Source organism: Camarhynchus parvulus, chromosome 1 (assembly GCF_901933205.1).
Source record: "Camarhynchus parvulus chromosome 1, STF_HiC, whole genome shotgun sequence".
NCBI lineage: Eukaryota > Metazoa > Chordata > Aves > Passeriformes > Thraupidae > Camarhynchus > Camarhynchus parvulus.
This window is the reverse complement of record NC_044571.1, coordinates 78280885-78294961: the sequence shown is the minus strand read 5'-3', so window position 1 is coordinate 78294961 and position 14077 is coordinate 78280885. Positions and strand designations below refer to the sequence as shown.

The 14077-nt window shown below is 39.1% G+C and overlaps 1 protein-coding gene across 3 annotated transcripts; it reads right to left on the bottom strand.

The window, feature by feature from the left end:
* Window positions 1-886: 886 nt before the first annotated feature.
* Window positions 887-13690, bottom strand: FAM76B (family with sequence similarity 76 member B). Of its 3 annotated transcripts, none has more exons than XM_030956199.1 (10): window positions 13464-13690; window positions 13298-13362; window positions 12753-12807; window positions 11067-11222; window positions 10011-10207; window positions 7984-8031; window positions 7712-7792; window positions 6915-7050; window positions 4148-4249; window positions 887-3531 (listed from the first exon to the last, which is right to left on the bottom strand). In XM_030956199.1, the coding sequence occupies exons 1-10, from the start codon at window positions 13566-13568 to the stop codon at window positions 3442-3444; spliced, it is 1035 nt and encodes a 344-aa protein (XP_030812059.1). In that variant the 5' UTR covers window positions 13569-13690; the 3' UTR covers window positions 887-3441. The 3 variants fall into 3 exon arrangements, with proteins under 3 accessions (XP_030812059.1, XP_030812067.1, XP_030812075.1); XM_030956207.1 differs by having other exon boundaries at window positions 6915-7047; XM_030956215.1 differs by lacking the exon at window positions 7712-7792.
* Between the last annotated feature and the right edge of the window lie 387 nt (window positions 13691-14077).

The window sequence follows — 14077 nt, the reverse complement described above, 5'->3', positions numbered from 1 at the left end:
GGTACTAAAGACCATAAAGAACTGCCTGAATGCCTATAAACAGGTTGTATCAGTTTAAATATTCTTTAAGGAAATTTGCTTCAAATGATGCAAATATATTTTCAGGAGACAACTGGTTACATGGCCAGTTACACAAATTTTCCATGTGTCACATGAAAGCCACACCTAAAATAAGTACACCACACCTAATTTTGACTTGCTCTCAGCTTTAAAAATAAACAGCTTCAAAGCTGCTGCTGCCAGTTTGCATTAAAATGAGTCTGAGAGCAAGCCAGCATTAGAACAGCATATTGTTCATTAATATACCTAACACAGAGTGTCAACAGTTGTGAGATGCTCTGAAACTCAAAGATTCTCCCTGTCTCAGTAATTGCCTTGACCAGAGAGATACAGAATCTTACTCTCTTGTTGGACTTGGGTTTTTTGGTTGTTTTGGGGGTTTCTTTTTTTGTTTTTTGGCTTTTTTTTTGTTTGTTTGGTTTGGTTTGGTTTTGAACTTTAATTCTTGAACGTAAAGTGTTCTTCTGAATACTGGAACAGTGAAGATCAATTGCTGAGAAAAATATAAAATGACATTTACATCCTGCAGCACCAGTGCTCTAAACACTAGGAGCCACTGTGACTGACAGCCAGCAGGATGCTGCTGTGGGCACCTAACTCCTGCTGACACAAGAAAGGGAACAAAGAAATTATCAATGTCACTTCATGTGTTTTTCTTCTGGATAGGAAAATATTTCTATATATTATAATTCTGTTGTAGAAAACAAAAATATTTTCATGAGACAAAGTAATCTGTAGCTCTAGTTTGTTACAATCTGTAGACAGCCCAAGGTGTCTAATCTTAACAGAAATTGAAATATTAAATTCTGCCCATTTTTTGACCACAGACTTTTAGTGAGTGATGTAGCATGAAAGATTAACACAAAATATGGATTTTTGAATAATTTTTAAAGGACAGATGAATGTTTTGACAAGATTTTATTGTGAAACATTGGATTTAGAAAAGGTACAAAATGTCAATGGTCAGATGTGTGCCAGTACAGGATTTCAATTATCTATACATGTGGACAGCTGAACAGCTTCACTGCAGAACGTGGATTTGGACAAACTATCTAAAAGGGGGTTGCAATATTCACAGGCTTAAAATACATAAATAACTTGAGCCAAAATGGCCATTACTGGTCAATGCTAATCAACATCTGGAAACAGGCTAAAAAGCACAATACAGTACAACAATCTCCTTGCAGATCCACGTTTAAAGAACATCAGTTTATTATGTCAATCATCTACATCTCCAGAACACAATTCTCAGGATTGGGATTCAGTTGGCTAATTAAGAACTTTAAAAATTAATGTTAAAAATGAGATTATGTAAGAAAACCCACAGGTATTTAATTAGAACTAAATACTCTGAAACCCCTAAAAATTATTCTGACTGGGATTTACGAAGTCAATTACTTCTAATACAGAACTTCTGCTTGTTTCTTTAAAATGTCCTGACTGCAGCTTGAACTGATATCATTAAGTAATCTTAATTCAAACACTTAATTTTGCTATGCATTTCTGTATTTTGAAACTCATTTCACTGAGTATGGATCACCATCAAAATGGAAAAAAAATGACCCACATATTAAATCTGAATCAATAAAAGTCATAAATTTGTATACTAAAAAAATCAATAACAACCCCAAAGATAGTAGCATTCTCTACCCTAGTTCAATATGTTTAAAGAGGAGCTTTCATAAACTTACAAAGTTGATTTTAGGGTATAAAAATACACATATACTATATGAAACAAGATAGTGTAAATTTTTCATATTTTTCAGTAGTCTGTCGCTGCTGGAACTCATTTGAACTATTGAGAAAGTGTTCATAGTTCAGTACCTGGGTGAACAGCCAAGGGTCTATAGACTTTTGTTCTTCAGTTAAAAATGTGTAGCTGTTTCTACACAATTAAGCTTGCTGAAATATCAACAGCTACCCTGTTACCAGTCAGTATCCAGAGCTGACTTAAACGTTTACCCATGTAAGTCTACTTCCTTTTATGCTGATTCATAACTTACCTTCCTGAACAAATACCTTGGGGTATACTAAATTATCGTTTAATAGAAATTTCTGAATATGACTCATGTCCATTAGGAGCAGAGCGGACCTTAAACTGATGTAATTTAGAATGAAAATCCACCCAAAACATTAAAACCCACCCTATGACACCACATCCATTCCCTTAATTAATTTCAAGACCATTAGTTTTGGCTACTCTTTTCTCAGTGTGCATCTTCAGTGGGGGATGTGAATCTTGCAATTCCTTAAAAAGAATCACCATAAGTTACAACCAAGTACATTAAATCAGGCAATGGGGAATAAACGCATTTAAAACTTTGACTGTGCATCACTAGCTAAGGGCGTAACATTGGAGTACAATGTCTGCTATGGAATTAAAATTAGTGCTGTGCCAAATAGGAAAAATGTATAAACAAACCACAAAACTCCAGTGTGGCAAAAAAATTGGTTTTTGTTCAGGAAGTGTTTGGCATAAGCAGCACTAATAAAATTCTACACCTCACAGACACAAGCTACAAAGGTTATCTAAAGCCAATACTCACTGTCCATCAATCAGCTAGCCAGCTCTTAATGCTGCCTCGAGCACTGCACTAGCCACTTTGATCTTTGTTTCAGATTCCTCTGTACACACATTTATATTTACATAAAACATTTATTAAACATGATTTTTAAAACATAAAAACCTTATGTACAAAATACCAACATTCCTATAAATAAACAGTTGGAGAAAGGCACTTGCAAGAAAAGTCTACAGTAAATCTTACAAAAACCACACTGCCTCTGTTACTGTACAATAGATAATCTTTCAGTCAGTCCCTATCACAAGAATGTAAAACACTAATTACTTGTTATAACTAAGAATATAACCGTTACAGTCGTATTTACACATACATATATGCCTCTTTTTAGTTCCACTTGAGAGCACCATGATTTCCATTCCAAATTTATATTTTCATACAAAGTAAAAGAACAGTTGCCAGAAACCAGTGTTCAGTGTCACTGCAGATTCATGAACTTTTGGCTGACATCATTGTAGTTTAAAAGACTCAGTTGCTACTTTGTAAAAAGTACACCTAGTTTGTTATTGCATGTTGTCCTTTCAGAGAGAGCACTGCTATGTTCTCTACGCAATTGTTTAATACTATTGCTGGCAAAAGGTTTCCAATATCAAAAAAATAAAAACATTCTTCAAGCCAGTTGAAGTATTTCATCTGAACAGTAACTAAAAAATGCTGCATATTAATTATAAAAACATGTAGGAAACATGCCAACTAATCTGGTGTGCAAAAATATTTTTTCCACTACACAGGATTTTAAGGGCTTCACAGAATTACTCAAATGTACATTGAGTAGCAAACCCCACAAAGAACCAGTTCCTCAAGGAGATGTGAGGATACTCCCACTTTTATCAAACTTTTTACCCTTTGACAATGCTGCGACCTGTTTGAGCAGTTCTCTGTTTTTGGCCTGCAACACAGATTAAAAAAGTATCAGTTACTGAAATAGTAGTGTCATGTGCTTTGCATTTATGAACAAATTCTCAAAATGTACACGCTAAAAACATTCAGAGAAGGTAATGATCAAAGAATTGTGTATGTTTCTTGATATGAATAAACTGTCTTCAACAGAGAAAGTAATCACACTCCCCATATTGCAAAATTTAGTGTATCCACTATTGCATTGATTGTCTGCTCAGTCTGTGATTTGTCAGGCAACTAATCCAGGCTTTCCTCCTGATAAAGCTTACTTTAACAAGAGACATCTAGCTGCCAATGTGTTAATGCTGAGTGCTTAAATCCGATCCATAGCCCAATGATAAATGATAAATTGTCAGAGAACAGACACAAAAAATAAACTTTGAGAAAGCACGTGAGGTAAGGCTTTACCTTTTTAAGTTCAAAGAGTGAGTTTAACTCATATGGAAACTGCTGACTCCAGAATTGCTGCACAATGCATCCAAAGTTAAGCATAGCAATGGCCACTCCTGAATTTGATACTACTGTATTGGAGTGAACATCCTGAACAGCCTGAATATATGATTCCATCTGAAGTATTTCCCAAGCACTGACAAGCAATTACGCACCTGCAACTGTTCCACAGTTTCCTTGTGAGCTTTCTCCATACTGTTCATCTTTGTCCTCAAGTTAGACTCTTGGTACTGGAAATCTGCCTTCAATTCTGTCAACTGAAAAACACAGATCCTATTAAAATTCTCTGAACTGCAACAGGATACATCTTCTAGTCAATATGTGAAATCTCTAGCAAAGGCTCAGGAATACCAGGAAACGCTGTATTTATTTACTATTGCGGTGTTGACAACTCAGCACTTGAGAAGCAGTTTGGAAAATCTGTATACCTATTTTATATGCAGAAAGCAACTATAGTCATAGAACCATACTATTGGCTCAGAATTTTGTATAAAATAGGCTAAACCTCAACAAAAAAAAAATTCAAATACAAGACTGGTGATTTATAGTTTGCTGTTCTTTCAGCTGTGAGATGCTTACCACAATCTTCAGTTACAACTCTCAGTTATATGGTACGGTAACACCCAAAAAATCTTTACTACAAAGACAATAAAAAGGATGTTTTTGTGTCCTTTTATGCTACATTTTGTCCTAAGCAGAAGGAAAAATATATACAATGTATACATTCCAGATTTACTAGGAAATGAAGCCTCTTTGCTAGCAAAGATGCCTGCCATAACAAACCAGAGCATACCCTCTTAAAGTGACTACCAAGACTGCAATTGCCAGCCTTAGTATGTGTTAAATCGCATGTAGTGAAACAGATATTGTTCAAAAGAACAGTCAATCAATGGCCAAGTGCAGGTATGCTGCTATGATGGTACATAACTCCCTGAACACACGCTGCTGCTCAAGGCATGCGCTTATGGCTGGTGTAGTCTACAGGGCACCCGGTGCAAAGCCACATAGCTCACACTAAATATAAAAAAACTAGTGGTAGTGCTGTACCACAGTGAAGTATGCAACTAGGCAAGCAAACTACCTGCGAACATTCAGCAAACTGTGGCTCTGTCCTAATAATGAAGTCTCAGGGCCCCACAGTAATGTTGTGGTTTCTCATTATGGTTTTGTGCAGAAAGACAAATATGGCTAGTACTGCAAACAGTAAGCATTGATAATGACATGGCTGATACCTTGACTCAGAACAGAAAGTGATGAATAAGTATTATCTGTAAAGCTGGTGTACTGAGTTGTTTTTGTTTCTATGCAATACAGTTCAGAGGTTTTACTTTTGGAGCATTCAAAACTGTTCAAATGCTGTCCCTTCACAAATCTTGAGACACAACCTTAACAGCAATCTCCCACAGGAATGGCTCAGGCTTTTCACCCAGTACATGTCTCCTATCTCACAGTGAAAAGAAAATCTGCAGTATGTTCATTTGTTGTAATTTTTCAGCAATGCAAACACTGCATGTGTTCAGCTTTTGTCCCCCCTCCAGCAGCTGAAAAAGTAAGTGACATTCTAAAAGTGAGGACTTTGTGCCTGAAGGAGACTAAGTTCAAAGAACCCTCAAGTCAAATAGTTTTAGCAGTGGGGATATTAAACTCAATAGATGCTCTCCCTGTGGAAACAGCACAAAACAAGTCACTGCAGTGGTTATGTATAAGTAGGTGACATTTCCTTATCTACTACTTTTGTTAGCTTTGCCCAGTAGATTGAAAATAAAAAGAGATAAGTGAATTTCCTACTAACTCATGATCTTCTCCTAGCTTTATAAGAGAAAGATCAGGGCCTAATGTCTGTCCTTTGAAGAAAATACCTAAAGAGAATCCATGACAGACTGTTCAGCTCTTTCACATTAAACACTTAAAGGCTTGAAATAGCAAATAGTTCCAACACTAGGTATATTTTAACAGTAACATAAATGAAAATAGGATCAATATCCTTTACAAAACACAACTATGTGTAGACATGAAGATACTGAACTATGGTTTAAAAGTGTAAGCATTTCCCTTTCAGTATGAATCAGTCTTTCTTAACCATCAATGTTTGGTAGGCCACCATGCATTCACAATAAAAATTTGACTTGAAAATATAATACATTTGTTTGGAAGACAATTCCATAACCTACTCAATCCTGAACAGACATTCTAGAGCCACTGTTACAGTGTCCTAAAAGCATCTAGTCATTCAGATGGCAGAGAAATAAAGCAAATGCAAATCAAAGTGTGTATTTGTTGTTATTCCTTTTTTCTTGCTAGTCTGTTTGTTTGAAAGGTGAATCTTCTGTAAGAGTTTTGCTGAAGCCACTTGGGCCTGACGATTTCACTTAACTTTCGTTGACTGACAGCCACTTAATCCAAGCTTTTCTTCTAGTCTCTGACTACCCACAAAGACTTGACAACTCACAGTACACATACTTACCAATCCTATAAAAACAAACCACCTCATTTTCATACACTGCAAATGGAAATTTAGACATCAACTTATTATGGCTAGTGTTGCTTAAGTTCAAAACTAAATAAAAACTATGCTAAACTCAGAATGGTTACTACTCTTTGCCATGACTCAGTTAAGAGCACGTAAAACATGCTCAAACTGTCTGGCACTTTATCCATGGCCTGTGTCATGAAGCCTGAGTAACAGGCTACCTTCTTCATGGCTGAAGTGAGGTAAGATGAATTACTCTTTGACTTAGGAGACAAAATATATTCATGATACAAGAGCGCAAAAGTTTTCCTTTCGATGTTAAGATCTGATTAGCTGCTATATAAAACAGTTGTATCTGACTGTTGTTTTATCTTATTGTTTTGACATTTTTAGGAGACGACAAAGCAGAAAACAAAATTATAAAGTTCTTATTAAGCAGGCGTAATTTTTACCTTTTTATCTTTCTCTAAAATAGTCTGATCTCTTTGCTGCAGAAGACGTTTAAGTGACATTACTTCTTCTTTCAGCTGACTTATGAGGACAAAGTTGTCAGTTCCTCCACTGTCTGCAGACTGATTTATAGAGCTACTAAAAGTGAAAACAAATAGTTACTTACAGCATCAAAAGAAAAAAGAAAAACACTTTTAAAAAACTCTCAAATTTGATAATTAATATTTCCATAAACATCCTTAAGGACCAATGCAAAAAAAGTATGTACCTGACAGAAATGGATGCAACTGGCAAATTACCTTACTAATGGCACACATTACATACACCTGCAGAAATATAATTCAGTATTAGCTTTGAGGGGGACAAATACCTTTTGACTGAAGCAGCCACTTTTAACTTTTATTCTGACCATTTGGCCAGAGACAGAATAAAAATTCAGTCTCCCACATTAAAGTTCAAAAGAATTCTCTAGACACTGGGTCAGCTTAAAGCAGCAGGTTCTACCCTGCATCTAACTGACAGAACAATTTCCCGATGTGAGGGAACACCATTGGGTTGATAACTGTTACCCTGTACATAAGCTTTGTTTAATTTTGCCCCCAACAAAAGCAGGAAATTACTTTTCTGCTAATAAAGTAACTTAATTGACTGACAGAACTCAGATGCCACCCAATAATCCATCTGGCAGGACACAAATTTCACATCCCTCATTCTTCAGACAAACAAAGAAAGGCAACTGGCCACAAATCAGTGCTCTCTTTGGTTGAAATGGCTCAGCTTTACAAAAATGTAACTTTACCTATCTCCATTTGATGGCTTGGATTCCAGTTTGGGTTTTTTCTTTGGAGTTTCATTCTGAATAGCTGCAGAGGATTTATGGCTGAAATCAAACAAAATGTAAACCTAAAGCCTCGTACTATGCAACTCTCTAGTATCACCATTTGGTACATGTAAAAAAACTAACTCATGCTCCTAAGTGGAATGCTAGAGACTAGCCAGAAATGCAAGAAAATTTTAAATGAAAACTGCAAGACAAATGAAAAGAAAATTAATAAATAATATCATATTTACCTCTGTTTCCATAGTCCCTGATCTTGTTCTGGACTCAGATTGCTGATTCTGAAATATGTGAAATGTACTTGGTAACTGATCAAACATGCCATTATTTGTAAGTTTATGTGAATGGTATCTGTACTTGAGAAAAATCCCTCCCCCCTTCTTTTTTTCCTAATATGGTTAGCATTTATGAATTTTCAGTTGGACACTGGAGTTCCTGACCATGTTTTAGTATGTCAGGATGCTATAAAATTACTTCTTGGCTAAATATCTACACTATTACAAGTCACAAGGGTAGACCTCAAGACTGATGGCTAAACGTTTTTGCTGATACCTCCCAGTTTTTGTGAACTTTGTCTTGCTAATCTTGTACTCAGCCAGCTGGTCTAAAGCAGCTCTCCTGGGATTCCCATACTGCCATATGAACACTGCCTGAAATGGTGCTCATTCGTTGCCATATGAGTAAAGTTAAGTTTTGGATCTCTGAAAATAACTGCTTCTTAGGTGTAACCAATTGCTTTCCATCATTTCAAAAGGAACTAATAATGAACACTGATATAGCAATGGTAGAATGAAGAAGATTGCACTGAGTGAAATAGCTCATCTGTATTTCTATCTCATTGTCTCTATTGTCTGATCTTAACAAAAACTGAAATGGACAGGGAAAAGGACCAGAAGCAATGGACCTGTGGCAGTCTACAGAAAAAAAGGTGGAAAACCAGGAGCACTGTCATTTAATTGGACCAGAAGCAATGGACCTGTGGCAGTCTACAGAAAAAAAGGTGCAAAACCAGGAGCATTGTCGTTTGTATTGATTTGAGTACTGCTATAACTCTTGAGTATATCAGAAGCTCTGTCCAGTAGTAAAGAGTTTATTTTTTTATTTAATCCCTACTGTACCTGTGCCAAATGCACTAAATTAGATTTAACTTTCTGTAATTCAATTTTCAGCAGAGATTTGAAAGAATAGGAACAGTACAATAACTTAATGCGTAGATGAGAAAAAAATTTTCTTCAAATTCCTAAAATGCCAACTATTTTCTCTTTTTTAAAGTGAAAGTACGGGCCTTTCTCTTTTACTCGTTACCAATATAATTTAATCTTATTTTGCTTCTATCTTTAAGTCACACTTGGATAGGCAAGTTTCAGACAAGATAAAAAATTATAAGCACTAGAAATGTGAAGTTTAGAAGGAGAGTGTCTGTGTGTCTGGGATCAGCGTCATTACTACTGCAGACATAGTATTTACCATCAAACACAAAAAGTAAGTAGTTCTGAAATTATGCTGCCACAAATCTATCAATGAAAATATACTATTATAGCAGCACAAAATCCAAATTAATTCTGGAGTTTATGACTAAATAAATTTGATATGTACATTAAGGTTGGTATGCTGTTTATGCCATGGCCAGAGATGATGTGTTGAGAAAAGCTGCAGAAAATGGGACAAAACTATGTGAAATCTTATTAGAGTGACAGTAACTGAATTGACAGTCTTTTGTCCCTATGTCTGTATCACAGCCACTCCCAAACTGCCTACTCCAGCAAGACTTGGTTGTAAAAGCTAGCAAAGAGGTACAAACTGGTCCTAGGCTGAAGGAAATCCCACACTGCTGTTTCTGCTTCTCCTCTTCATTTTGAGTATTTGTACACAAATAAGTCAGGGTGAAGCAAGTTGGGATGAGGATTCTCACTGCTAATACACAACTTTGCAGGTACCACACAGCAGTTGCTGCATAGAAACCAAACACAAGTTTGCCCTCAAGTAACTTATTTCTGTAGCCATCCCATGAGCCTTTTTCCTAGAGCTATTACCAATTTTAATATCAACTAGTTTGACAATCACCAAGAATTCCTTTTTTTAAATGAACCACCTTCACTCAAACTCTAAGAATCCAAGAATTTTGAGAGATCATGAAGAACAATGTTCTGCTACTGCTTTTGACACCGTGTTTTAAATAGTTTTTCTTACTATCTCAGTACAAACAGAACACAGAAGATGAAGAGCTACCAACACCTATTTCAATTTTTGAAATACTCACTTATGATGACTGCTGCTGTGACGATGATGATGGTGGTGATGGTGGTGGTGTTTTGAATGATGCTGGTCTTTCTCAGTAAGAGATGAGGATGAGGAGTTAGAATGTGAAGATCCCAGGCTCTTTCTCTGCTCTTTTGTCTTCTGTAGCACTCTCTTGTAGGACAGCGTGCAGAGCCAACACAACAACTTTCCATCAACCTTTTGAGAAATAATTCAGGTTTTATTTCCAAGTACATTGCACTAGAGAGATGTACTCAATATTTGCAAGGAGATTTTGTTTCACTTAATCCATTATCTTTGGGAAAAACAGACATCTTTGGTATGAAACATCTCTATTGCATCTCCAATATATGCAAGTTTCTTTTAGTAAAGTGAATCTTCTTCCACTTGTCATTTAAAGTTGTGCCACAAAGTGTCCTAGCAATTTTTGGACCTGCTCTACATCGCAGAAATAACAATAACTTTTAAAAAGGACGAATCTTTTTCACAATGTGTTACTTGTACCAAGTAAATTCTTCTGTAAAAACAGCATTATTCTTGTGTTCAGTCAAGTGGCTTTTGAGGTCATTTTCTCAGCACCTTCTGGAATGAGAAAGTGGCACTCACCAAAGCTATTTAACAAAACAGAACACAAAGGGCTGCTCAGAGCAGTCTACCTCTCTGGTGCTCTACTTAAAGGCAAGGCAGGCAAATAAGAAGAGGTAAAGTGACAGATTCATGTTATGAACATACATGAGATCCAACAGATAAGAAAATAAAAGTAAAATAAATATCAAAACACGAGAAACCATTGAGCTGCTTAACTGCTGTTCCCCAGTTACAATTGTCTGCCAACACTAATGCCTATTTTTAGAAAGAGTGGTTTAATTAAAAGTTAGCTCAGTAGCTAAAATAACAATTGCAAGTTACAAAATTTAATTCAAATATTGTAAAGCACAGTTCAGCAACATTAATCCAGTATTAGAGAACTTAAGATACATTCCTGTTAATCCTTCTCTTCTGAAAGAAGACTGACTATTGTCAGTCAAAGCCATGAGAGATGTGGGACAAAGCCTACCTTCCTTCTTCCCTCCTCTTTTCGATCAAAAGCACATTGCTGTTTGCACTGCTCACAGGTCTGGGGCGGGCCATACTTCTTCTCTGAGTTGGTGCAACGCTGACATTTTGTGCCAATAAATGCTGCAATAATGTTACAATACTGACAAGGCTTGGGCTGAAAAAAAAAGTTGAACTGAAGTCAATACATTTGTATTTGCAGTAATGAACACAGGTATTTCAATTCGCACCGTGATGCTTCAAAACCAGTAGGGCTTCAAATAACCTACCTTAAAGAACCTTTTTCCTACCATTTTTATCTTCAGTGCCAAACCTTTCCTCTAAAATGATGCTTCTTCAAGGGTTAAAACCAGCCTGGACTTTCCATGAAAATCCAAACACAATAAAAGAAACACACACATCTATCTGGTTACTAATCTCTACACCTACTGCTTTTTATTTTTTTAAATATGTTGACAATTCCTCTCAGTTTTACTACACTACTTAAGAAATTACTTACAGAACTTTGAAAGAAGAGTAACCAAGTGATTTTTTTTAGATTGGAAGCTTCTGATGGCATCCCTTTCCTTTGGATAGCTCAGGGATTCAATAACCCTACAGTTCCAAGACTGGTATCCTAATCCCTGCAATTCTGCAGGAAACTTAAAACAAACCAAAAAAGCCCCACCACCAAACAAAAGCCAAGTTCAGGTCTATTTGGTCTGAACTATCAGGTCAGGTTATCAACTTTTATATCATACACTCAACTAGACTAATAGAGTGCTGAAAAAGAAAACTGATGTCAGTTTTCATAGGTTAAGAGTGGCTGATTATCTTCAGTGCAGTTCTGTTTTTTGATGAACTACTGATAAAATCATTGATGGCTCTGTCCTGCAATTCATTTTGCTACATTTTAAGCTTTTGAAAGCATTTCTTTGTTCAGTTTACATACACATTCACAAAGTGCCTGACTACATACCAACAGCTATTATGTTTCTCAAATAAGTTGAATTTCAACTAATATGATTTATGTCAAGTATAGGAAAGTTATGGCTTCTTTGTTTCACAACAAGATAATCTTGATACCTTCTAAAACTCCCATCTGTAGGGCAGCTCAGATACAATGTGTGCATTCACACAATAGAAAAATTCCTTTTTCCAACAGAACCGAAGCTAAAATTCAATATGAGAAAATGCAAAGTAACATGGATGCAGATAATACTCAAAATCTTTTCTACTTATTAGACCAACATGATTAACATGCATTTTTTAAGACTTAGATAACATGAAGTATGTGGTATTACTAAATTTTCATATTTACCACTCATTAAGAACAACGAGAGCTAATGGTCTTCCTGCCATGAAGCATGTGCTTATGAGAATATGCAGGGAACAATTTAATGTGTGTGGCATGAAATAACATTGCTTAGTTACAAATAGCTATACTGAAATTATTCTTAACTGTTAAGCTATATATAATCCAAAAGGATTTCAAATTGGGAAAAGAAACAGTAACCCACAGAGGAAATCAAGAGATGTCAGGCTTTTCCATCACCTTTCTGGATGGCAATCTATAGTGTGGGCTTGTTTTTGGTGGTTTTTTTTTTTCTCAAAAGAAAATAAGAAGATTAGTTGCAAGAGAACTTTGTTTTCGATTTGAAGCACAGACAAGCTCAACTTCAGCATAAAGAATGACATAACTACTCACCGTTCCAAACTGCTTCACGTTTTGGGCACATTTCTTGCATATTGTGTTGGTTTTGCTAAAGAGATGAGATAAAATGCCACAACATTGAATTAGGCGACGAACACGCACTTTGATATTCTTCCCCATGCAATTACTTGCAAACAGAATCAGAGAAGAGTTGGGTTGGAAGGGACCTCCAGTCCAATCGCCCTGCCAAGGCAGAGTCACCTGGAGCGGGTGACACAGGAATGTGTACAGGCGAATCCCGAGCGTCTCCAGAGCAGGAGACCCCATCACCTCCCTGGGCAGCCTGATCCAGTGCTCTGCACCCTCAGTGTAAATAAGTTCTTTCTCATGTGGAGGTGAAACTTCTCCTGGTTTAGTTTATGGCCACGGCTCCTCGTCCTGTCGCTGGGCACCACCGAAAAGAGCCTGGCACCATCCCCTTGGCACCGGCCTCGGAGATATTTATATGCATTGATGAGATCCCCCTCAGCCCGCTTTTCCCGGAGCGGCCAGGCCCAGCTCCCGCAGCCGCGCTGGCCCCGAGCAGGCGCTCTCCGTACCTCTCCTGCTGGAACTCGGAGCGGCAGTAGGTGCACTTCACGATGGGGTGGGCGATGCGGCACTCCTGCGGGGGAAGCGCCGCGTTACTGCCCGGCCGAGCCCCGGCCCGCGCTCCGCCCCCGCCCGCCGCCCCGCCAACAGCCCCGGCCGGGGCCGCCGCCGCACCTTGCACAGCTGCTGGCCCTGCGAGAGCTCCTCGAACGGGTACCGCTGGTTGCACTTGGTGCAGGCATAAAGCGCCGGGGCGGCCGCCGCGCCCGCCGCCGCCATCCGGCGGGGCGGACACGGGCGGGCCGAGGGAGGGGAATGGGGAGGTGCCGCCGGGGCGAGGGACGGAGCAGCCGCCGGAGCTGCCGAGGAGGAGCCGCCGCCGCCGCCGTCCCGGTGCCGCTGCCGCCGGTGCCGCCCTGGGCCCCGCGCGCCGCCCGCCCGCGTCCCCCTTGTGTCGGCGGCAGCGGCGTCACCCCGCGCGCGCCCCCGCCCTTCCCTCCCCCTCCCTCCCTCCGCCCCGGGCCCGGGCTCGCGCTGCGCCCGCGCAGCCAATCGCCGCCCCGCGCCAAACCTGCCTTCGAACGCCACCGCCCAATCGCCGCCCCCGCCGGCCCCGCCGCCGCCAATCCCGCCGCGGGCGCCCTGCCCTGCGCCGGGCGGCGGCGGGGCCCCTGCGCTGCGATTGGCCCAGGCGCGGGGGCTCCCTCTGACAAAGGCCGGCCTCTTCCGCCCTTCTCCCTCCGCGCGTGCCCACGCGCCGCCCCCCGCCCGCGACGCTGGCTTCAGGG